Source organism: Entelurus aequoreus, linkage group LG15 (assembly GCF_033978785.1).
Source record: "Entelurus aequoreus isolate RoL-2023_Sb linkage group LG15, RoL_Eaeq_v1.1, whole genome shotgun sequence".
Taxonomy (NCBI): domain Eukaryota; kingdom Metazoa; phylum Chordata; class Actinopteri; order Syngnathiformes; family Syngnathidae; genus Entelurus; species Entelurus aequoreus.
Window position 1 is genome coordinate 10,614,223 of NC_084745.1, and position 26,659 is coordinate 10,640,881.

Sequence of the window (26,659 nt, forward strand, 5' to 3'; positions counted from 1 at the left end):
CCCCGTGGTTTTCACTTTGCTTTATTGTTAGTAGTTGGTTATTGCATTAGAACAACAATTGAATGATTCAAGAAAGAATATTGGAATTAATTTGTCACATTCTTTCTATGCATCAAATGTTAATGTTTTATTAACGTCTTTGGTTCTAGAAAAATCTAAATGTAACTTGTCATTATTTAATATAAAATATTGCTGCTGTGTCCTAAAAAAAAGTCAAAATGTAACTTATTTCCTTGTCATTATTCATTTAATGTTGACATTTTCTCAGGTTTCTACTACTATGGCATGACATTTGACCACTGAGTCTCAGCGCTTTAACAGCAAGATGCATTATTTGTAGAATCATTAAAAAAAAAATCATCAGAAGCACTGATTGGTGTGAGAAAAATCATAAAATCATCGGTTTGTGGCGCATGGTAGCTCCGCCTTTTCACAGGTCAGGTACATCGCTTACAGAAGGCTTTTTGTCGCTAACTTGGAAGTCAGTAGAGCCCCAAATCTGCACGGAGACAAGAAAACATGGTCAGTTTTCCCAAAATACCGCCAGTGGTGTGTTGGGTTGACATATGCTGCGTTGCGTTACTGAAGTGCTCCAATTACCTCGCACAGGTTGCTGCAGTACATCACAGCCACCAGGATGCGCTTTCCTGTCATCTGCGGGGTGAAGGAGACCTGCCAGGAGATGGACGATTGTGGCTCAAGGACCCTAAAAGACAAATACATCATCAACAAACGCACATTAGCACAGTAGCGTGTTAGCATATGTGCCTACTTGTAGAAGCGTGTCCTGTACGGCAGCGCTCGAGGGCCCTCCAAGGCCACATAGATGTCAAGCAGAGGAAATGGAAAGGGGTTGGTGAAGCTGACCTTGGCATACATTTCCTCTCCAATCTCAAGAGGCCCGCTCACCTGGGGCACAAAGACACAAGTTATAAAGAAGTCCACTCTAAAATGGATCACTAGACTTAACAGGACTTCTGGGAGGCAACAAGGAAAGTTCTGATGTGATGTCTCGAAATCTCAACAGTACCTCGAGGTCCAGGGCCGGTGCGGTCAGGTAGATCACCTTGAGGGCACTAAGGCTCCCGCTCTCCATGTGGCCATTCAGCATGAAGCTGAGGAAGCGTTGAAAGCCCAAATGTTCCATATATTCCTGAGCTGTGATCGTCACAACATGACGCGTTGCTGCAACACAAACGCGGTTAGCTCTGGACTACGACCCTTCTCTCGTTAGGACGCTACCAAGGACAGACTTACTCTGATGCGGCTCCGCGACTACGATGATCTCCTCATTTTTGAAGCGTTTGGCCTGGACTCCGGTGTAAAAGACAACCGCGCACGACAGGTTCGCCTTGATCGTTTCGGAAGCGACTCCGTGATTCTTGAACTCCACCACCACGTTCACATCATCTCCCAGTGTAGTCTGTGGAGGCAGGTAAAATCTAAGGTTAAAACACTGCCAGATACTTGACAGGGCGCACACTGGTGTGAAGACATGAAGACACCTGTTCAATAACGAGGGATACAGAAATCTTGGGTTTATCAGTGGGCTGGTCTCTCTCTAAGCCGTGGCTCTCTGCCTTCGCTAGGGACACGGTGTCTTTATGACTTCCTGCACACACACATCATCTTTGGTGACCTTTTTTAGATGAGCAAGTATTTGGTGGCACTATGGGGGCTTCTTGTCACCTTCCGGGTACTTGTACTCGTAAGTAATGTCTTTTGCAGTGTCACTGAGGATGTGCTTGGTAAAGAGGCCTTGTCCAACCAGGGTGGTGTCCACACCGATTTGGTTCATGTTCCCATAACGATCCCGCTCCAGGAATATTACGTCACTGTTCACCTGCAGGGGGCACACACAGACTTAAGTACGAGCTTGTGGAAATAGTGCAAACTAGCACGGTGAGACTTTGCTGCTGACCTCAGCGTAAATGAAGGGGCCGTCAAACGGGAATCCCACCAGACCGTCCTTGATGGCAATGACAGAGGCTGGCCCGCAGCGGTAGTATCCTGCAAAAATACACCTGCATCATGATCACTCCTCTGTGCACATGTGCATGTGTCCTACCATCACTGGTCTCTTGTGGTGTTGAGTCTACCACCTGCCAGCCCCCCAGGCCTGGGCCCAGGTCAGGGCGTTTCATGTAAACCTCGTTCCAGCAATGGTAGTTCCTGCACAGGACGCTGCTGTTAAAAGCAAAGACCACAGGCAACGCCATCTTTTAGCATGTTTTTGCATTTAGACCAACCAGATGGAGTCATCTGTGTTGCGTTCGTCGGGCGAGCCGTCCGGCTTGAAGACGAGTTCGATTTTAAGGTTGCCCGTATTGTCGTGAGCCGAGCTGAAGTTGGTGATGACTCTGGCCGGGATGCCGAGCGTGCGCAGGACTTGGAGCAAGACAATAATGGCATTGTTCAGTCACAACACAGCCTTGTTATTACCATTAAAAAATAGCATGAAGTCTTACAGGTGTTGAAGACTCCTGCATACACCCAGCACTGGGCGTAGCTCACCGACACGCCTGTGTTGGCGTACTGCAGCAGGATCTTCACGCTACCTGTCCACAGCGTGGGCGCAGTGCCTCCTGAAAAGTTGTCGCTCCAGTTGCCCACAAGCACGCCATCGTCATCCTGGGAGTTTACCTATAAAAGTCAGAAGCCAAACATGAGCAGAGGCCCATGGCCCATAGGTCAAAACTAGGCACCATTGTTACAGAGTGGGTCAAGTAGATAATGCTCACCACAGCAGAGCCCTTCCGGACCAGTTTGATGGCGTCCCCACGGTTGGTGATGGGCATGCGACACGCATCCAGGAGATAGATGCAAGCGTCCAAGATGCCGCGGTCAAACTGCAGTGAAACAGGAAGAACACACAATGTTAGCCTGTAGCATGACACCTGTGTAGACACAACGTGCACACACCTGTCCATAGATCCATTTGCGAGCAATCATACTGTCCTTGGAACCTTGGTAGATGATGCCATATTCATTCAGCACATACTCCTGCCTTCCGTCTTCATCAGGGTAATACACAGCATCATCTGTGGACAGAAGTGTTTTTTGCCCAGGTCAAATCAAACCAAACAGTCCAAACACACGGTCACCAGAGGGCAGCAGCATCATCAAAAGTCTTACCCTTACACCAGGCGTTGAAAAGCACATAAAAGTCAGTGTCAATGTCCCTCTTGCTGCGCTCCATGCCACGTTTCGTCACTATTCTGGCATACATGCGGTACCTCCCCACAATGGCATTGGGAGCCGTGATGATTCCAAACAGGACAGACGTACCATTATTCTCCACTATATGACCCGGCCAGCGACCCTGCCTGCGGGAGTTAAACCTCACCACCACCTGGGTGCCCTTAATGGGTGAGGGGTGGGAACCTGGCCAGAGAGGAAATGAGAGGACGGTGGACAAAAAAATCAGTCACTACAAAAAATAACTTCAGACGTACCAATCAGAAACTCCAGCATGAATCTGTCTCTGTCAGTCAAAGGTCGGTTAAAAGTGACACGGATGTAAAACTCCTCTCCCCGACGGATCACCAGGTTCTTGATGTCGTAGAACTGGGTGCGGTGCAGCGGCTTGTTCTTTTGCTTGCACATGTCAATTTCCACCACAGACAGTGGTTCTGGAGAGGAACACCACAGTTGGTCACACGTAACACTTCAAAACTTCACTAGGGAGCTTACCGCCCAAGTGTCCAGAAAACCGCGGTCCCGGCACCGCGTCATCATGGTGGTCGTAGAACTCAAAGGGCTCAAATTCGGGGAACTCTTCCTCGACAAGCATCAGGTTGGTGGTTGGTGGCTGAAAGGTGGGGAAAACACCAATAAAAGTTGAGACACACTTTCATCAAAGTAATGTTTGGAGTTGCCTTACCTTTGTGGGGTAGCGGCCCAAGTGGTTGTTAGCCATTATGCTCAAAAGTCAAAAAACAATCTGTAGCAAGCAAGAATGTCTGGATTAATTACAAATACAATGATCTCATAGTTGACTAATATACAATCTAAAACAACATATCAAATATTGTATTAATCTTCGAACTAAAATTCAGTTTAAATTTGGTCGGGCAATAATAAAAAAAATGAAATTGGTGCTTACCGCTCAGATGAAGATGCGTTTGTGTGATGATCATATCTGCCTTCAACACGCTTTAAATACACAAATCCCTTCCCCTTTCTTTGGGTAGCACGCTGAGGCTTGCGTCACGTCTCAGAGCGGCTTGCCCCGTGTCAGCAAGCCCTAAGCATCTATACTTCCTTTCAGCATTAGAGTCCATCAGTACATTGTATGAACATATGGAATACACCTGTGTTGCAAAAAGAAGAAATGGGAAAGAGACGAAAAAAATGGAGAAGCAATTTATTGCAAACACCAATTGGGCTGTTCATCGGCTGATAAAAAGTTAAAGACCACAGCCATCACAAGCCAAAAATGTCACAAAAATTTGGATTCAGGGATTTTTTTTAGTTTTGGTCCTAAAATGTTGATCAACTGATATTAATTAGTTCAACGGTTATTTGCAATAAATCGCTTATTTTCATTTTTTAAATTTTCATTCCCATTTCTTCTTCTTTTTGTTGATGTCAATGCACATATTTGCATCACAAGGTTTGTTGTTTTGGTTTTGTGAAATGCTGACTTCCTCTGACCATTACACCCATATTGAGGTCACCTTGACACGCCTGCTGCTAAAGGGGTCAACTTCCTGTTTGTCCTCTCAAACAAAGGTCACCATAAATCTAATTGGATTGTCAGCTCATTTTGGCGATGCGGCTATTTTCCTGCTTCCCATAATTTTTTTTTTTTACCATCTATTTTTTTTTTAGTATTTATTTCAGACGTGTAAAAAAAAAAAGAACAAAACAACAAAAGAGTAATGAAAATAAAATCATAACAACATAGAGATGTGTTTCGAACATGTTTACATCACAAATTCTAACTGAAAAGGAGTAGGAAAAAACAACAGCTTATTTATTCCTACCCATTTTCTGTTTAGATATAATTTCTAACACAATTGTTCACTTCCTTTTTCACTCTCAACAATAAATGAATGAATAAATCAATCCTAATACAGTTCACATGAATAGATAGTTAAATTACTGTATGGTTCACATAATATGTGATAGATTGTGTCATCAATAAGGTTAAAGATCAGTATTCCTCTTGTACTTTGTAAACACTTCGGGGTTGAACAGTTTCTTAAAGTGGATCATATTAGTAGTAAATGTTTAGATATTTTTTGCTTAATCCATTCCATAATTTCACATACTGATATTAAGTGTTATACGTGCACACAAATGTTAATTTAAATTGTTCCCTAAAGTGATATTTCTCCTCTTGTTGAGAAGAATTGTTGTACACTCTTGGGAGGCAGGTTATAGTTTGCTTTGTTCATAATTTTAGCTGTTGAAAAATGCACCAAATCTTTGAATTTCAATATTTTTGATTCAGTATTAAAGGGTCAACATTATGTATTATTCTAACTGGACTATTTTGTAACACGTTAGTCAATGAAGTGTACTTTTGTTGGTATTCCTCCATATTTCTTTACAATAACACAGATATGGTAACACTAACGAGCAGTAGAGAATATGAAGTCATTTTTTGTTATTTCTGGAACATATTGAGCTTTGTTCATTATTGAAATATGTCTTGCCACCTTATGTTGTATATTTTTACATGTGATTAACAGTTATTTTATCATGAATTACTACACCTAGAAATGTGATTTATTTGACGTTTTCAGAGTCTACTCCCGTCTATTTTTGTGTTTGACTTTCTCTTCTACGGTTATCGAATGGCATTATTTTACTTTTACTGAGGTTTACGGACAGTTTGTTTTCGTCAGACCATTTATTTAGTGTATTAATTTATTCCGTTATTTGTATTATCTTCTGTGTGTTCTCTCCTGAAGAAAATGCAGCTGTATCGTCTGCAAATAGTACAAACTTTACAAATAAAGTTTAGATAGATTGAAAACATTTGGCCCCAGTATTGATCCTTGGGGTACACCGCAAGAAATAGAGAGTTGCAGGTTTATACTGTATATGCCCAGCTTCATGTATTGCTTCCTGTGTGTTATGTAGCTTTCTTACCCAGTTCAAAACCAACCTTCTGATGCCATAACGTTCAAATTTGTTAATTAAGATTTTTCGCTTCAAATGCTTTAGTTAGATCCATAAGCACTGCAGCTACACACTGTTTGCATTAGTAATCTCTTCCGTTATTTCGATTAATGCCATCGATGTTGAAATTGGTAGTAATGGAGCTGTAACGACAGTGCGACACAATTTCCCAAAACATTAATGGCTTATTTACCGCAATTAATTAATTAGTATCCACTGCTCTAAATAAACATGTAACAATAAGCTATTGTAATGCTACCTGTATGCAGCACAATTGGCACATTCAATCACAAGGTCAGTGTGAGTTTAAAAAAAAAGTATAGTCCTTTATTATTCCCACTTGGGTTAAATTCACATGCTAGCGCAGCAAAAATGTTTGACTGCCAGCTGAGCAGCAAATAAATGGTTGGCATGCTGGCAAAGTCTCGGTATACAGGTGACCTTTCACCTGTCAAATTCAATCAAACTTAATTTGTATAGCCATTAATTAGGAGTGCCTGAAAGGGTTTCACAAACTCACGACATCCCCTGATCCAAACCTACCTCCCGGCAAGAAAAAACTCTAAAAACCCCAGATTGGGTATAGGAAGAAACTTTGGGAAGGGGTCGCAGATGTAGGGACTCCCCTTCCAGGGTAACAGGCTGCAATGGATGTCAAGTGGATACAGTTATTGATGTGTTACATTAGTTAGATAAAGTGGGAGTCAGTATTTGTTAGGAAATCAGCAGACAGTCATGGGGGGGGGGGGGTCGGAGTCTATCTTTTCCCAGCCTCATCCAATCGGCTAAGCAGAGATTTTTATTGCTGTGCATGGAAGAGTAGTCCATCTCGAGTCTCAATTCAGGGCAGCTAGCACGTCCTCCAGACTGGTACCTTTACAGAAATTAATCAACTGGACTAACTAAAAGTTAGAGTCTATGAATGAGCTTTAAGGCGGGACTTGAACGCTTCTACTCAGGTAGCATCTCTGACTGTTGGTGGTCGGGCATTCTAGAGTACTGGAGCCGCAGTGGAAAACGATCTAGAGCCTGAAGACTTTTTTTGGACTCTAGGGGTCACTCATAGGCTTGAGTTTTTTTCAGAATGTAGATTTCGGGACAGAACAGAGGGTACAATACAATCAGCAAGACAAGGTGGTGCTAGGCTGTTTAGTATTTTGTACATACTGTAAGAAAAAACTTTGTTTTTTTTATTTAACCTTTATTTAACTGGGGAAAAATCCATGGAGATGAAAAACCTCTTTTTCAAGGGAGTCCTGGCAAAGAGGCAGCAAACTTACACATAAAATTACATTCCTATTACACATTAAAATGACAGGATGGACATCAAGAAAAACAGTTACAGACAACCGAGGCTGCTTCAAATTCTCAGTTTAGATTTAAAAGCATTTAAGGATAACAATCCCGTCAGCTTCTTGTCTCTTTGTAACATGTTCCAAGCACAAAGAGCTGCATAGACAAAAGTTTTTTTCCCCAGCTCAGTGCGAGCAAAAGGAACAGAGAGCAACAGGTGATCGTTGGATCTTAGAGCATAAGAGTCCGTACTTCTCTGTGTAATCAATGTACAAATGTAATCGGGCAAGAGTCCCAGAAGAGCCTTGTAAATAAAAGTGTACCAATGACACTGTTTCCTAGTGGACAGAGAAGGCCATCCCACCCGAGAGTACAAGTCACAGTGGTGTGTCACGGCTCTGCAGTTTGTAATGAACCTCAAAGAAGCATGGTAAACAGAGTCGACCATCTGAAGACAGTCGCATCTTAAGTGTACTGGTCAAAAATCTAGCAACCACATTTTCTACCAACTGCAATCTTTTAATGCTTGATTCTTAGGTGTGTCCAGGCAGGTGAGGAACATTTGATGGAAGCTGTTCATTTGGAAGCGTGTCGAATGAACAAGGCTCAGACTTTGACAGTGGTGGTCCATTGAGTGCTGGGACAAAGCGGACAAATGGAAACCAGTTACTTGCAGGAAAATAGGTAATTGTTTCAGGAAGGGACTTTACCATTGCTGATAAATGAAGCTTATTTCATTAATGAGTGACTGTGTTTTGGTCAAAAGAACTTTGTACAAGTTTTTCAGAAGATATCCAAATGTGAATGAAACACAAACAGAGCAATGGATGTTTGTTTGGCAGCGAGCACAACCTGAAAGTAACAGAACAATGCATTTTATGGTCATCTGCGTTTAAGCACGTTTGTGACATCCACTGTGTGAGAACTTTGGTCATTTGATCATTTTTAAAGCATATCTTTTGGGCGGATCGATAATATTAACACCAACAATACATTGTTAGAATCAGATCGATACTACTTGCATGATGAAATTATCAATTTGTGTTTATTTACAGAAATACTTGTGTTTTCTGTTATGTTCATATCCTATCATTACATTACATTGCTGATACTTATATACCTGTGGTTCTATACTGTGTTGTTTACTAACTCAGGGAATAAACTAGGGAGGGCTTTGGGGTAAAAACCCATAGGATTTCAAAATCTGTTTATCATTCGTTAATTCCTTTTTCAATATATAAACGAAACCAAAAAAATAACTTGTTTTCAGACCCAAAACTGATATGGAATCGAATAAACGATTTTGTACACAATTGGAAAATTGACAAAACAGATTACGGACATTTGAAAAATTGTTTGCAAATCCATTTGAGACACCAAGTTTATCAGAAGTGGTTTTATCTGGATTTGGGCATGCAGATTAACGAAATTTAGATGAAGACAGGAGGACCAACAGGGTCTTAATCAAGTTGAAGTTAATGGATGTCTTTGTTTTAACCTAAACAAACATTGAAGACGTAGTAGAGACACAAACCTGGATGATAACGTTTCTATTCTAGTCATAATGAGCATGTTCACAAAAGCGGCGGGCTGAGTAGAAAATGGCCAATCACAAACATGGATTTACTGCTTAAGGGTTACATCATGCCTTAGAGTGCAGGTAAATAATCTCCCACTAGATGGCAGCAGGTAGCATAGGACGTTGTTAGTCACACCATATGAGTTGATTTAGAATCACTGAGGTAGCAAATGTGGATGAATACCTGAAAAGGGAAACAAGACAACTCTGAAATGGGCCACCAAAAGGTTTATTAGCATCTCTTTATAAAGAAATGGCAGCACAACATAAAGTCTTGTTCCATAAGAAGTTTCTCCGGATATAACGGGTGTATGGATATTTAAAAAATGCATATGCTTCTATTTTTTGCACAGCTTATACTACATATTCAAAGACAGTATTTAGACCCCCTCGCTCCTTCTGTTTTATTCTACGTTTGTTTACCTGCAGCAAGTCCAGATAAAACTACTTCCGGACAAACTTGGTGTCTCAATTTGGTTCTTAAAAATGAGTTAAAATGTTCGTTATTCTTTTTTTTTTTGTCCATTTTCCAATTGGAAAAACGATTCGTTATCCATTTTTTCGTCTTGGCTTACAAACCGATATAAAAAAAACAACACCTTTTTTTGGTTTCGTTTTTTTATATTGAAAAACAAATATCATACAGGGATTTTCATATGGTATTTTTTCATTTTGTTTGGTGATCAGTCCCTCTGGTATTTTACAGGATTTTTTGTGATTGCTGCGGACTAAAATGTCTGAATTTACAGGAGCATTTTTAGAAAGTTGCGACAAAACTTGCAATGTTTTGTGGTTTATTTTAGTCCAATAACATGGAATCGACTTGCGATGATATGAATTTGCTATCAATGTTCCATGTAACCTTTACCTTTTTAAAATCACAATGTTTCAACACAAATTGGAACACAAATACTGTATTGATGTTTTACTCTATTTACACTACCCAGGCTCATCAGAAGACACTAGATGGCAATAAAACAGAGACACATTCGACAGGGGAAAATGACACTCAATGGCCTAAATGTGCGGGGATGTTGGAGACTTTGGACAATATGCAAGGATTAGTTGAATTTGCGTGACTTGTCACGATTGCGAAATTCCATAATAAAATGGAATATGGAAATAATGTTTTTGTTTTATATTGAATTGTTTACCAATATGTTTGTTTATAAATGCATATATATTCTGTTGGTGAAAGGTATGAGTATCGACAGTACTGGACCAGCAGTACTTTATATCGGATCAATACCAAAGGTAGGCTGATAACGCACCCAAGATATCTGCTGATGTGTAAATGAGGATGGGTCAACACCTTTTGGCAGGGGTGTCCTATAAGTGCGGCTCATGGGTCATCTTTGACACAATTGTCCTTCTGTGTGATTGAATGATAAAATAATAATAATTCAAGGACCTGCAGTACTTGATATCGGATCAATACCAAAAGTGCGCAGTAGGCTGATAACGCATACAAGATATCTGCTGATGTGTATTGAGGATGGGTCTACACCTTTTGGCAGGGGTGTCCGAAAAGTGCGGCTTGTGGGTCATTGTAGACATAATTGTCCTTCTGCGTGATTGAATGATAACATTTATAATTACATTTTTCGGTATGCAAACTTTACTGGAAAACATATGAAGGTGTGCATAATTATCCGGCAACTTCTTTTCCACAGTCAACTTAACAAAAAAAGTTGACAGTTGTTTTGTATGCGGAAGTGTATTAATTGCCCACACTCCTAAAAAAAAGAAAGAAAAAAAGCCATTAATTCAGTTTATTAAGTATTCAGCTTTGATGAAGATTTTGTACTGCAGAGCATGTGCAATTGTCCAATATTATTTCTCGGCAGTAGAACAAATATGAAAGTAGACCACATGCAGGACAAGTCTTGTAAACTTACACCTTTGGCGAGCATGCAGTCAACTTGACTTAAGAAGAGGAAGTGTTCACCGCAAGCAAAACCAGAACTTTTTAGACGTTTTTGCTGAGTACGCAGACGAGAATCCAACTTGTGGCCTTGCGCCACGACAAAGCTGATGGCGGTGGCCAGCACAGCGGCCATGTTATCCTATAAATGTCACAAAACATGCATTAAAGGCCTACTGAAAGCCACTACTACCGACCACGCAGTCTGATCGTTTATATATCAATGATGAAATCTTAACATTGCAACACATGCCAATACGGCCGGGTTAACTTATGAAGTGCAATTTTAAATTTCCCGCGAAACATCCGGTTGAAAACGTCTATGCATGGTGACGTATGCGCGTGACGTCAATGGTTGAAACGGAAGTATTCGGACACCATTGTATCCAATACAAAAAGCTCCGTTTTCATCGCAAAATTCCACAGTATTCTGGACATCTGTGTTGGTGAATCTTTTGCAATTTGTTTAATGAACAATGAAGACTGCAAAGAAGAAAGTTGTAGGTGGGATCGGTGTATTAGTGGCTGGCTGCAGCAACACAACCAGGAGGACTTTGACTTGGATAGCAGACGCGCTATCCGACTCTAGCCGCCGACCGCATCGATGATCGGGTGAAGTCCTTCGTCGCTCCATCGATTGCTGGAACGCAGGTGAGCACGGGTGTTGATGAGCAGATGAGGGCTGGCTGGCGTACGTGGATAGCTAATGTTTTTAGCATAGCTCTGTGAGGTCATGTAGCTAAGTTAGCTTCAATGGCGTCGTTAGCAACAGCATTGTTAAGCTTTGCCAGGCTGAAAAGCATTAACCGTGTAGTTACATGTCCATGGTTTAATAGTATTGTTGATCTTCTGTCTATCCTTCCAGTCAGGGGTTTATTTCTTTGGTTTCTATCTGCAGATAAGCCCGATGCTATCACGTCAGCTCCGTAGCTAAAGTGCTTCGCCGATGTATTGTCGTGGAGATAAAAGTCACTGTGAATGTCCATTTCGCGTTCTCGACTCTCATTTTCAAGAGGATATAGTACCCGAGGTGGTTTAAAATACAATCCGTGATCCACAATAGAAAAAGGAGAAAGTGTGGAATCCAATGAGCCCTTTTACCTAAGTTACGGTCAGAGCGAAAAAAGATACGTCCTGCACTGCACTCTAGTCCTTCACTCTCACGTACCTCATCCACAAATCTTTCATCCTGGCTCAAATTAATGGGGTAATCGTCGCTTTCTTGGTCCGAATCTCTCTTGCTGCTGGTGTAAACAATGGGGAAATGTGAGGAGCCTTTCAACCTGCGACGTCACGCTACTTCCGGTACAGGCAAGGCTTTTTTCATCAGCGACCAAAAGTTGCGAACTTTATCGTCGATCCTTTCAGCAAAAATATGGCAATATTGCGAAATGATCAAGTATGACACATAGAATGGATCTGCTAACCCCGTTTAAATAAAAAAAATCATTTCAGTAGGCCTTTAAGCTGAAAAAGATGGCCGATCCACCTAGAGAGTTTGTGAAAAGACGAGATATTGACATTTCATAGATGTGAAGTGATAAATAAATAATAAATAATTAGCGCAATAGTCTTTTTTTAAGCATCATTTGTCATAAAGAGTTGTTATTATTTATTTATCATTTAGATGTGAAGTGAATTATATTTATATAGCGCTTTTCTCTAGAGACTCAAAGCCCTTCGCATTATCAAAAACTTTTGCTGCAATCTTTAAGCTACATTTAAACCAGTATGGGTGGCACTGGGAGCTGCTAGGTAAAGTGTCTTGCCCAAGGACACCACGGCAGTGACTATGATGGCGGAAGCGGGGCTCGAACCTGGATCCCTCAAATTGCTGGTACAGCCGCCCTACCAACCGAGCCACGCCGCCCCTTTAAACTCTTTTTTTCAATAATGACCAAAGCAAAGAACATAATTCTTCTCCCTTTTCCAGGTGCTCTTTCCTAATTCCACCGCCAGAGGGCAGCAGAGACTGGCAGGTAAAAACAAACGCAGCCTCCTCCATTGAAGGATTCGCGCAATACGTCATCGTTTGTTTTTTTTACTCCTCCCAAATGCTGCAAGGTCGTTGGTGTTAGGCCTGCGGATGACCTTTGACCTTGAATTAGCGCAGTAGTCTTTTTTTAAGCATCATTTGTCATAAAGAGTTGTTACTAATTTCTCCTGTTAATTGATTATTTTACAAAACATAACTTTATCAGTACATTATTCATCTATATTTATATTGTGGTACTATATACACAATATATACTTATTGTCCCATAGCTTACCTGAGGAAAATACACTTTCTTCTGCTGTATTCAAACTAATTAACATTTAATTTAGAAAAGTATGCTTGTTCACAAGTTTTGGTCATCTAAAGTTGTGTCCTAAGTGCAATTTTGCTTTTTTTTTTTGTTGCAAGGGCGAAGTATCAAGGAACTTTGTAGCATCTAGGCTCTGAAACACAGTTGTCAAACTCAAGGCCTGGGGGCCACGTCTGGCCCGTCACATCATTTATAGGCGGCCTACGAAAGCCTGGTCTTTTTTTTACTTTATGTATTCAACTTTCTATTTTGACTGAAAATATACATGTACTGCAAGAAATGTCATTGATTTTAAACTCGATCTAATATTACATTCCAAACATTTTTGTCGTTAAAATCAGAATAGGTACTTAAATATCGTCTTGACTCATGATTTTAAAGTGAATTATCCTTTAAATTGTGCTCTGTAAAAATAATTTCTACGGTTAAAAAAAAAAGGTTGCTCGGTCGCCAAAATGTTACCTTTAATAAAAACAAAACGGTGGTATTGTTTTTCCATTTACAGTAATAAAACGTGAAATCAACAACCTTACATTTTACAGTAAAAACTTTGATAGGGTTTTTCCATTTATGTCCTGAAAAAAAAAATTAAAAAAATTACGGTAACATTTTGCCAACTGAACTTTCAGTTTTTTACTGTAAAATATGCAGATTTTTTTTTTACAGGAAGTAAAAATATTAATAAATAACTTTAATAATACAAGTGAGGGCGCCACCTGGTGGACAGCGCACAGCGGAAGGTCAAATTTAACCAAAGTCATTAAACAATCACATTAACTGATGGCATTGTTATTGAAATCCATAGGTTTTACTGACTTGAAATTTCTCGCACAGCTCAGTGCGCTCTATAAAACAACCCATACTGTAACTTTAACCTCCAGGAAGTTTGGTACGCACCTTTTATGGGACAACTTTGAGCTGGATTATTTGCAAAACAGCACCAGGACGCCCTCACAAATTGTCCTTAAGTCTTGGAGCGGCATGTCTAATAACTATAAAACTTAGAGAATATCTGTATTACATGTTTACTACACCGTAAAAAAAAAAGTCACTCTATATTCACAGCAAAGCATGACTTGCTAATAATTGCATTACTTTCACAGGAACATTTACAGTAATTTACTCTGATTTTACGGTTAATTACAACAAATGCTAAATGACGTAACTGCGATTAAATAACATTGCTGTGATATATACAAATAACATCATTTTTACAGTCATAAAGTAACAGTACGTTTTTGATTACTGTATTTTACAGTATAAAAAACAATGCTGTTGAATTCTGTGAAGTCCTGGTAAAAAAAATATTTTTACAGTGTAGCCAAAGCATTTCGACCACAATCCAAAGCGGGCGCCACTAATGTCATTCATATTTGTGTTCATGTAAACTCTACAGGGGGCGTGGCTTAGTCGTATAATCTCCACCCACTCAGATTGATTCATGACAATATTGATATTTTTGTGTCTTTTTTTTTTTTTTGCTTCTGTTTTTTGTGCTGAACATCTTTCACATTATTATAATAATAATAAAAAAATCTAAGGTGCCCATACAGTAAAATAAATAAATGTGATATTTTTTTCCATAATTAAATGCTACAATCAATACAATGCAAACATGCTTAATTCGTGTAAAAGGGAAAAAAAAACAGCCCTTATAAATTATTTTTTGTTTAGAATTATATTTATTGTTTTTTAATATGGCTGTGGACAAAACGTATTAAATTAACAGTGCATTTGTCTTCAATGACGTCCATAATTGTAATATATACTGATGATTCTATTTAAAAAAAAAAAAAAAAGACATGTTTCGAGAATGAATATATGTAATAATAATAAAGGTGGTTTAAAAAGACTAAATGAGCCAAAGTTGAATGAAGGAAGCAGGAATCACTCTGCTGAGATGAGGAGGAGGAGGAAGAGGAGGAGTCTCTTTCTTTCTCCTTCTCTCTCTCTTTCTTTTCCCGCCATGCACAGAGCAGGTGCCGGCGGTGGCGGAGGCGCGCACTCCTGGATGTACTCACCTACTCGCGTGTCTTTGCGTGGAATGCACGCGCGCCCCCTCTGCGGCTGCGGCTGCTGCTGCTCGACTGCTGCTGCGTGACTCCATGAGGATGGGAGGAGGAAGCCTCGTCCTGGTGCTGGCGCTTCACTTTGGTGAGTGCAAAATACACTTTTACAATTATTATTAATATTATTATATCATTAATTCCACTTTTTATTTTATTTTGGAGGCCAAAAAAAAAAAAAAAAAAAAAAGCCTCTGATTTGGTTTCTCACCGAAAAAAATTTTTTTGATTAATTTGTTGGAGAAATTTGATTTCGTTTCCTTTTCAATGCACATGAGCTTGCGTGCATGTGTGTGTGTGTGTGTGTGTGTGTGTGTGTGTGTGTGTGTGTGTGTGTGTGTGTGTGTGTGTGCCAATAAGGGGGATCCCCCCACCATCTTCCTCCTTTCGTTTGTGCCAAAGTGACAGTTTGCGTGTGTGTGCGCGCGCGCGCGCGTAACACCAAGGCCGCATAACAACATTTAATAATATCGCAAACAATAATTCACTTTTATTCTCAAGAAAAAACACGCACAGATGAGTAAAAAAAAATAAAAAAATGCATGTGGAAAAAAGATGATGTCATTTGCAGCCGTGCACGCGTTCTCCCCCTCTCTCACGCACTGTACAAAAATAGATGCAAGTGTGAAGTGTGCGCGCGCGCGTGCCCGTGCACGACTACGTCTAATTTACGTGCAAGATAATCGTCGTCTTGTCGATTGTTATGATTATTTAAAGGTGCTGCGTGCGCGTGCACGGCCGTGCACGTGTATAAATAAATACAATGTTGTTTTTTTTGTCCCTTTTTTTTTTTGTCCATTTTTTTTGCGCGCTCTTTGCAATTTGTGGTCTTTTTTGGGATAAATACGGCGCACTTTTGCACGTTAAGAGGAATTAAACATATTAAGATATTTATTGAGTTTTTGTTTCGTCGTTTCGTTTAAAACAAAGGGAATATTTTTTTATTTTTTTTTGTTGATCAGTTTAAAATGATTGTTTGACGTTTTTATTTGTCGTGTGTGTGTGTGTGTGTGTGTGTGTGTGTGTGTGTGTGTGTGTGTGTGTGTGTGCGTGTGTGTGTGTGTGTGTGTGCGTGTTAGTGGGTGTGTCGCACGCTCACACGCTGCTTCTGCACTGCAGGAAAAGTGTGCGTGTATACGTGCGTGTGTGCGTGCTGGAGGATATGTGTGAAAGACAAAATAAATCTATTTTTAATAAATAAACAACAGCATAAGAAATATGCCGGCGAATTAAATCGATGATAATAAAAAATAATAATAATGATGATGATGACCACAGAACGGAATTAAAATCTTTAGCACATTCAAAAACGAACGAAAGTGTTATGTTGAATAAAAAAATATAAAACGTGACAATAAAATGACCACTGGTGTAAAATAAAACAAGACTATTTTTTTATTCATTCAAGGGGGGGAAAAAATGGACAAAAATGTGCTGGACATTAAAAGTATAATTTATGTGTGATAAATTATGTATCAGGTGGTGAGTTAAAAAAAAAAGAAGCGTGTGTGTGTAAGAGGGGCGTGCGTGTGTGTACGTGCGTGTGCGTGTACACGTTCATACACTGCACCTTGACTTGCACATGACGTCATTCATTCATTTTTTTTTTTACATAACACCGTTGAAGTCAAAAACGCTCACAGCAAAAAAAAATAATCGAAATTGTTCTTTGTTAAAAAAGAAAAGAAAAAGTGTGACATAAATGAATCAATCATGAAATTTGTTTAATTGTGCACTCATTTTCACGTTGTAGAATAAATCTTTTTTTTTTTTTTTTCCATATTTGATGTCATAACGTAAAAATACATTACAACAAATAATGTTTAATTTGACTGAGCATTATTGTCATGACAACACATGTTGCATTATGGTCTTTGGTCATGCAAAATGAAAATGTCATCAACAAAAAGACTACAATGATTACACGCAGCAAGATGGCGATGGCCTCACGCCATGATATTCATATAATATTCATCACGTGATGCATGATAACAGGATATTGGCGTACGTGCAAATGCATTAAATGTCTTTGATTAATTGGGGTAAAAAAAAAGTCAACCTACAGCGCCCCTGCTGGGGGCAGTTATAGTGCACTTCATTTTATCTATTTAAAAAAATAATTATGCTCACACCTTATTCAAATCTTCCACTTTTATTCCCCACCGTATCATAAAAATAGACATAAATCACACATTAAACACACATTTATGTTTTTTTCTTTTAAGGCCGTCTGGTGAGAGTATGTGTCTATTAAACTCCACATCTTTAAGATATAAATTGTTTATCAATTTGTTTTACGTTTAAAACGCACTTTAACGTTTGCGAATGTGCTCCTTCTAGCACATTAAAAATGGACAGGAGTGAGAGGCCCATCATAGATTGTACAAACTGGAGCAGGAGCCATCAATGATTGTGCACACAGGAAGAACGCTCACTCGCACATTTTTCTAGCTTTTATCTTTCATGTCAAGACGTTACTATAATCAAGGCTGTAGTCGCTGCTGCAAAAATGACGAGACGATCATTGGAAGCAGGACTGTGTGGATATTAATAATGATTTGGAGTGCATGAGGAGTCAAACATTTTACAGCGCATGCAGAGCTACACAAAGATACAACTGACACCCGGTGGAGTTTTTTTTTTTTTTAAACAGGATGTTGCCTACAGCCACAGCTGTCAATGCCAGCGTACACTAGAGGGGTGTCAATCTTTGGGCACCAAACGTTTCAATCCGATTCCGATTTCTGGGGTTCCGAAACGAATTTTGAATTGACACGATTCTTGAGTCATAACCGATTTGATTGGAAATGTATTATATCGTTTAATAATTCATGAAACTTTTTCAAAACAGATTACAGATTAGAAAATGTTTTTTTTTGCTGCATGGAGATGGACTAAAAACGTTTTAAAATTGATGGAAAAAGAAATAAGGATAATAATAATTTAAATCGATTTTTGAAAATCATGAATCGATTTAGAAGCGGGATGAATAAAATCGTGATTCGGATGTGAATCGATTTTTTGTGAACCCCTATTAGGGGTGTGAATCTTTGGGCACTTAACGATTCGATCTGATTCGAAGTCCTGGATTCAGAATAGTTTTGATTCAAAATCGAATCTCGATTCAAAGCAATTCTCCCAATGTATTATTTGGTTTAAATGATTATGATGACACTATTGCACAACAGGTTACATGTTAGAAAAGCTCATTCTTGTTGCATGGAGATGGCCTAAAATATATATATTTTTGAAATGTGTATATATATATATATATATATATATATATATATATATATATATATATATATATATATATATATATATATATATATATATATATATATATATATATATATATATATATATATATATATTAGATAGGATAGGATAAATAGAATCGCAATTTGGATGTGAATCCATTTTTTGTGCACCCCTATTAGGGGTGTGAATCTGAGGGCACGTAACAATTTGATCTGATTCCGATTTCTGGGGTGACGATTCGAATCAGAATTGACTCTTTTTAAAAATGGATTTTAATGAAAAAATAAATAATGTGTCCTAGTCTGTACAGAGTACAGACTAAAAGTTTGGACACACCTTCTCATTCAATGTGTTTTCTTTGTTTTCATGACTATTTACATTGTAGATTGTCACATCAAAACTATGAATGAACACATGTGGAGTTATGTACTTAACAGAAAAAGGTGAAATAACTCAAAACATGTTCTTTATTCTAGTTTCTTCAAAATAGCCACCCTTTGCTCCGATTACTTTTTCGCACACTCTTGGCATTCTCTCGATGAGCTTCAAGAGGTAGTCACCTGAAATGGTTGTCACTTCACAGGTGTGCTTGAAGCTCATCGAGAGAATGCCAAGAGTGTGCAAAGCAGTAATCAGAGCAAAGGGTGGCTATTTTGAAGAAACTAGAATATAAAACATGTTTTCAGTTATTTCACCTTTTTTTTGTTAAGTACATAACTCCACATGTGTTCTTTCATAGTTTTGATGTGACAATCTACAATGTAAATAGTCATGAATATAAAGAAAACCCATTGAATGAGAAGGTGTGTCCAAACTTATATATATATATATATACATATATATATATATATATATATATCCATCCATCCATCCATTTTCTACCGCTTATTCCCTTTTGGGGTCGCGGGGGGCACTGGAGCCTATCTCAGATATATATATATATATATATATATATATATATATATATATATATATATATATACAAATGTGTTTGTTTTTTTTAATGGATTTTTGAACATTGTGAATTTATTTAGAATCGGGATGAATAAGAATCGCGATTCGGATGTGAATCCAATTTTTTGTGCACCCCTAATACACACGATTTTAACGTTTTTATTATTTGGTTCCCGCCCCTCATCGCCAGTGTGGCTGCTGCACTCGGTGCTGGTCAGCTCCGCCCACTGCGACGCAGTCTTCAAAGGCTTATCGGACTGTGTGCTGCAGCTGGGAGACAACATGGCCAACTACCCCCAAGACCTGGACGAGCAGCAGAAACTGCACAAGATCTGCAAGTACGACGCGCGCACACACACACACACACACACACACACAAGCCACGCCCCTTCACTGGAACCATGTCCTGGTGAACTTAACAAAAAGGCTATCTTGGAGTGTATAGGCTCCGCCCTCTGGCATCTCCACAAGCCCTTTTTCAGCTACTCACCGCCGCCTCCTGTGGGGAAAATGGTACTGCGACATCACTCCAATTAAAAGGACAAAATTACTTATTTTTTATGCATTTTTACGTCACATTACTGTGCATAACGTATGTATGACACGAGTTTGTAACGTGCATCTTATTGGGGACACCATAAGACCACCTCCATGTTCTCTTCACTGCAGCAGATGGCACACACACACACACACACACACACACACACACACACACACACACACACACACACACACACACACACACACACACACACACACACACACACACACACACGGACACACGATTGTTTAATTCAGTGACAGCTTCATCACAGCAGTGAGGGGGTGTGGCAGGTGGGCCTACTTAATACGCCTCCTCACACACACACACACACACACACACACACACACACACACACACACACACACACACACACACACACACACACACACACACACACACACACACGTACATTGTGTGTTAATTGGTAGGAGATGTAGTGCAGACACGCCGGGGTTCGGCAGGTCAACATCAATAAAAGAGCAGATTGGAAGATTGGATTAGATCCCACGTGCACGCCTCGCTGAGCTGATGGACGGGTGGCGTGCGGTGGGCGGAGCCTGAGCCCGAGATTAACGAAGAGCGAGAAAAAAGGAGGCGGCAAGCGTCTGCATGCACGATGAATAAAACATTTAAAGGCCTACTGAAACCTACTACTACCGACCACGCAGTCTGATAGTTTATATATCAATGATGAAATCTTAACATTGCAACACATGCCAATACAGCCGGGTTAACTTATAAAGTGACTTTTAAAACTTCCCGGGAAATATCCGGCTGAAACGTCGCGGTATGATGACGTATGCGCGTGACGAAGTCAGAGTAACGGAAGTTATGGTACCCGTATAATCCTATACAAAAAGCTCTGTTTTCATTTCATAATTCCACAGTATTTTGGACATCTTTTGCAATTTGTTTAATGAACAATGAAGGCTGCAAAGAAGACAGTTGTAGGTGGGATCGGTGTATTAGCAGCGGACTACAGCAACACAACCAGGAGGACTTTGTTGGAGCGCTAGCCGCGCTAGCCGCGCTAGCCGCCGACCTCACCTTGACTTCCTACGTCTCCGGGCCGCCAAACGCATCGGGTGAAGTCCTTCGTCCTTCTGCCGATTGCTGGAACGCAGGTGAGCACGGGTGTTGATGAGTAGATGAGGGCTGGCTGGCGTAGGTGGAGAGCTAATGTTTTTAGCATAGCTCTGTGAGGTCCCGTTGCTAAGTTGCTAAGTTAGCTTCAATGGCGTCGTTAGCACAGCATTGTTAACCTTCACCAGCCTGGAAAGCATTAACCGTGTATTTACATGTCCACGGTTTAATAGTATTGTTGATTTTCTATCTATCCTTCCTTCTATCCTTTATTTTTTTGTTTCTATATGCAGTTAAAGCACGATGCTATCGCGTTAGCTCGTAGCTAAAGCATTTCGCCGATGTATTGTCGTGGAGATAAAAGGCACTGAATGTCCATTTCGCGTTCTCGACTCTCATTTTCAAGAGGATATAGTATCCGAGGTGGTTTAAAATACAAATCCGTGATCCACAATAAAAAAAGGAGAGTGTGGAATCCAATGAGCCAGCTTGTACCTAAGTTACGGTCAGAGCGAAAAAAGATACGTCCATCGCTGTCTCTCAAGTCCTTCACTGTAACGTTCCTCATCTACGAATCTTTCATCCTTGCTCAAATTAATGGGGTAATCATCACTTTCTCGGTCCGAATCTCTCTCGCTCCATTGTAAACAATGGGGAAGTGTGAGGAATACTAGCTCCTGTGACGTCACGCTACTTCCGGTACAGGCAAGGCTTTTTTTTATCAGCGAGCAAAAGTTGCGAACTTTATCGTCGATTTTCTCTATTAAATCCTTTCAGCAAAAATATGGCAATATCGCGAAATGATCAAGTATGACACATAGAATGGATCTGCTATTCCCGTTTAAATAAAAAAAAATCATTTCAGTAGGCCTTTAAGAATGGTAACGTTACAACCACTATAACTACATTCATGCTAATTAGCTAACTAGACAGATGCTAACTAGCTTCACTTGGTAATTGGATCTCTAAATACGTGATAAGTTAGTAAGTAGGGATGGGCGCCAAATCCAGTACTTTTTTTGGCACCGACCGAATCACGTAAAATCCAACGGTGCCATGTTACGGTACCTGGGTTCCGCGTGACGTCAAGCCCGGCTGCAGACTCAGCTGTAACTAGCTATGTGGCGATAAATGGTAATAGTAACCAGACAGTTCGTATCACTCTTTCCAATTAAAATGATGGGAAAACCGTGATTGATAACTGCACTTTCATAAACTCACGGACTTTACCATGAATTGATTAACGTGGACCCCGACTTAAACAAGTTGAAAAACTTATTCAGGTGTTACCATTTAGTGGTCAATTGTACGGAATATGTACCGTATTTTTTGGAGTATAAGTCGCAGCGGCCGAAAATGCATAATAAAGAAGGAAAAAAACATATATAAGTCGCACTGAAGTATAAGTCACATTTTTTGGGGAAGTTTATTTGATAAAAGCCAACACCAAGAATAGACATTTGAAAGACAATTTAAAATAAATAAAGAATAGTGAACAACAGGCTGAATAAGTGTACGTTATATGAGGCATAAATAACCAACTGAGAACGTGCCTGGTATGTTAACGTAACATATTATGGTAAGAGTCATTCAAATAACTATAACATATAGAACATGCTATACGTTTACCAAACAATCTGTCACTCCTAATCGCTAAATCACATGAAATCTTATACATCTATTCTCTTACGTGAAGGAGCTAAATAATATTATTTGATATTTTACGGTAATGTGTTAATAATTTCACATATAAGTTGCTCCGGAGTATAAGTCGCACCCCCGGCCAAACTATGAAAAAAACTGTGACTTATAGTCCGAAAAATACGGTACTGTATGTGCAATCTACTAATAAAAGTCTCAATCAATCAATCAAAGACCGGCGCTCGCTTGCAAGCTTACATTTTTTAATTTTTTTTTAGCTTTTATTTAACCAGGTAAAATCCCACTGAGATCAAAGATCTCTTTTCCAAGGGAGACCTGGCCAAGAGGGCAGCAGCAAGGTTACATTATAAACAGTAAACTACACATAAAACATCAAATCTACAACATTAAAACTTGCTCACATAACACATGTGCATACAGACAAGGTAGACTGCAATCCTTTCACAGAAGCTTTAAAGGCCTACTGAAATGACATTTTTTTATTTAAACGGGGATAGCAGATCCATTCTATGTGTCATACTTGATCATTTCGCGAAATTGCCATATTTTTGCTGAAAGGATTTAGTAGAGAACATCGACGATAAAGTTCGCAACTTTTGGTCGCTGATAAAAAAAAGCCTTGCCTGTACCGGAAGTAGCGTGACGTCGCAGGTTGAAAGGCTCCTCACATTTCCCCATTGTTTACACCAGCAGCGAGAGCGATTCGGACCGAAAAAGCGACGATTACCCCATTAATTTGAGTGAGGATGAAAGATTCGTGGATGAGGAACGTGAGAGTGAAGGACGAGAGTGCAGTGCAGGACGTATCTTTTTTCGCTCTGACCGTAACTTAGGTACAAGGGTTCATTGGATTCCACACTTTCTCCTGTTTCTATTGTGGATCACGGATTTGTATTTTAAACCACCTCGGATACTATATCCTCCTGAAAATGAGAGTCGAGAATGCGAAATGGACATTCACAGTGACTTTTATCTCCACGACAATACATCGGCGAAGCACTTTAGCTACGGAGCTAACGTGATGGCATCGGGCTTAACCGCAGATAGAAACAAAAGAAATAAACCCCTGACTGGAAGGATAGACAGAAAATCAACAAAACTATTAAACCATGGACATGTAACTACACGGTTAATGCTTTCCAGCCTGGCGAAGGTTAACAATGCTGTTGCTAACAACGCCATTGAAGCTAACTTAGCTACGGGACCTCACAGAGCTATGCTAAAAACATTAGCTATCCACCTACGCCAGCCAGCCTTCATCTGCTCATCAACACCCGTGCTCACCTGCGTTCCAGCGATCGACGGCGCGACGAAGGACTTCCCCCGATCATCGATGCGGTCGGCGGCTAGCGTCGGATAGCGCGTCTGCTATCCACCTCAAAGTCCTCCTGGTTGTGTTGCTGCAGCCATCCGCTAATACACCGATCCCACCTACAGCTTTCTTCTTTGCAGTCTCCATTGTTCATTAAACAAATTGCAAAGGATTCACCAACACAGATGTCCAGAATACTGTGGAATTTTGAGATGAAAACAGAGCTTTTTGTATTGGATTCAATGGGGGCCGAATACTTCCGTTTCAACGATTGACGTCACGCGCAAACGTCATAATATCTAGACGTTTTCAACCGGAAGTTCCCCGGGAAATTTCAAATTGCACTTTATAAGTTAACCCGGCCGTATTGGCATGTGTTGCAATGTTAAGATTTCATCATTGATATATAAACTATCAGACTGCGTGGTCGGTAGTAGTGGCTTTCAGTAGGCCTTTAAACTCATTTAAATGTAACAAGGGTTTGAAGTTCAAGATTCGATTGTAGGTTATTCCAAGCCTTCGGTGCTGAAAACCTAAATGCTTTCTTGCCCAGTTCAGTTCTTACTTTGGGGACGACAATTTGCAGAACATTCATTGAACGAAGATTGTGACTTCCTTGTTTTTTTGTTAAAAGACAAGATCTATAAGATGGAGTGATACCCAGAATGGTTTTGTAGATGAACACATAGCAATGATTGAGGCGTCGAGCACATAAAGACGTCCAGTTAACCATTGAGTATAACACACAATGGTGAGTAAGTTGGTGATGAATCTCAGTGCCCCGTGGTACACACCATCCAGCTTGTGGAGACAACCAGCAGTAGCCTTCATGTACAACACATCTCCATAGTCAATAACAGGTCAAAAGGTTGTTTCCACCAATTTCTGTTTCACAGTAAAAGAAGAGCAAGACTTGTTTCTATAATAAAATCCCAGTAAAAGTTTCAGTTTTTTTACAACATACTGAATGTGCTCCTTAAATACTAAAACGAAAACAACAGTTATTAACGTCTTACCCCGATCTAAACGTAAAGAAACACATTACTGTCTTCAATTGTGCACATTGAACCTACAAGCTGCGCTGTCTTGGCACAGAATGACCGATCTTTACATTTCAACATTTCTGTCAACGAAGATTTGTGTCAGCCCTTGACACAGAGTCATTTTGATAGTAGGCTAATATTGACACTTACATCATGTGTTGTCTTCATTATAACACTTATATAAGACTTTTAAAGTCATTTTGATAGTAGGCTAATATAGTTAATATAGACACATCATGTGTTACTACCTTCATTATAACACTTATATAAGACTTTACATTTTTTGCGGCTCCAGACATATTTTTTTTTGTATTTTTGGTCCAGTATGGCTCTTTCAACATTTTGGGTTGTCGACGCCTGCCTTTATTAAAAGAAAAAATATACAATTAATTATTTTTTCAAACTGAGACTTACTGACTTTGGCTCATTTGCTGTGAAGAACATATATCAGAATACCGTACATATTTAATGACCACACACCATACACCCCCCTACACATTTATATTACATATAAGATGTCCGGGTCCACTGGACTAATAGAAGTGTGGAAATTGATGTTCTGTGTAACCCCCTCACACACACACACACACACACACACACACACACACACACACACACACACACACACACACACACACACACACACACACACACACACAACAGGCCTAGACAGGAGGAGGACAGAGTGTAGGTACACATAACATCAGAGGGTCAAATGTGCGAGAAAATGAGAGCAGACAGTGTTGACAAACAATGTTGCAACCTTGTGTGGAAACCGCAGGTGCAGAAACACAAAAGAAGAATCCCTGTGGGATGCAGAAACTGGCAGATAAATTTTCCGTGCAACGTTCATATTGTTGTTACTCAGCCAGCGTTTGTGGGTCTGATGGACCCGTTGCATTTTGTGTTAAAATACTTTTATGTTAAAATACTGAACAGATGTTTACCTTATCCAAATAAACATCTGTTCAGTATTTTAACATAAAAGTGTTTGATTGTGAGGCATTAAAAGCCACAAAATGCAACATGTCCATCAGACCCACAAACGCTGGCTGAGTAACAACAATATGAACGTTACACAACGGTTGGATAAATAAATAGGGCTAACTAGCGTGTTGAGGTGGCTAGCTATCATGTGTAGGCTGGCTAATTGGCAAACGATGGATAAATAGATATTGTCGACTTAGCTATTATTTTTAAGTATACCAGCTAGCTTGAGAAGTCAACTAGCAAATTAAGATAGATAGTGTGATAAGTTAGCACATTAAAATAGATTAATTGGGCTAAAAAAAATAGGCGAACTAGCGTGTTATAGTCGCTCGCTATCATGTGTACGCTAGGAAATTAGCAAACAGTGGATGAATAGATCGGCAAACTGACTCCATTATGTGGTTAGCTATTATTGTTAAATAGAACAGCTAGCTTGAGAAGCCAACTGGCATACTAAGATAGCTAGTGTGATAAGTTAGCAAAATTAAACTAGATTAATTGGGATAGATA

At 39.7% G+C, this 26,659-nt stretch overlaps 2 protein-coding genes across 6 annotated transcripts in view; one reads left to right on the forward strand and one right to left on the reverse strand.

Moving 5' to 3' along the window:
- nrn1a (neuritin 1a) overlaps positions 1-26,659 on the forward strand; it is an 83,064-nt gene that overhangs the window by 53,241 nt on the left and 3,164 nt on the right. For all 5 annotated transcript variants that reach the window (XM_062020801.1, XM_062020800.1, XM_062020802.1 and 2 more), the window contains 5 exons: positions 7,768-7,855; positions 7,963-8,109; positions 12,862-12,907; positions 15,214-15,388; positions 19,706-19,853. In XM_062020801.1, the coding sequence (XP_061876785.1) occupies positions 8,081-8,109; positions 12,862-12,907; positions 15,214-15,388; positions 19,706-19,853 (398 nt within the window). In that variant the 5' untranslated portion in view covers positions 7,768-7,855; positions 7,963-8,080. The remainder of the gene's footprint in view (positions 1-7,767; positions 7,856-7,962; positions 8,110-12,861; positions 12,908-15,213; positions 15,389-19,705; positions 19,854-26,659) is intronic.
- LOC133629794 (coagulation factor XIII A chain-like) lies at positions 12-4,023 on the reverse strand. Its single transcript, XM_062020798.1, has 17 exons — positions 3,884-4,023; positions 3,694-3,811; positions 3,456-3,632; positions 3,136-3,384; positions 2,923-3,041; positions 2,742-2,849; positions 2,469-2,643; positions 2,250-2,388; positions 2,069-2,172; positions 1,922-2,010; positions 1,690-1,843; positions 1,506-1,612; positions 1,258-1,423; positions 1,031-1,185; positions 773-909; positions 601-706; positions 12-499 (listed from the first exon to the last, which is right to left on the reverse strand). The coding sequence occupies exons 1-17, from the start codon at positions 3,917-3,919 to the stop codon at positions 431-433; spliced, it is 2,208 nt and encodes a 735-aa protein (XP_061876782.1). The 5' UTR covers positions 3,920-4,023; the 3' UTR covers positions 12-430.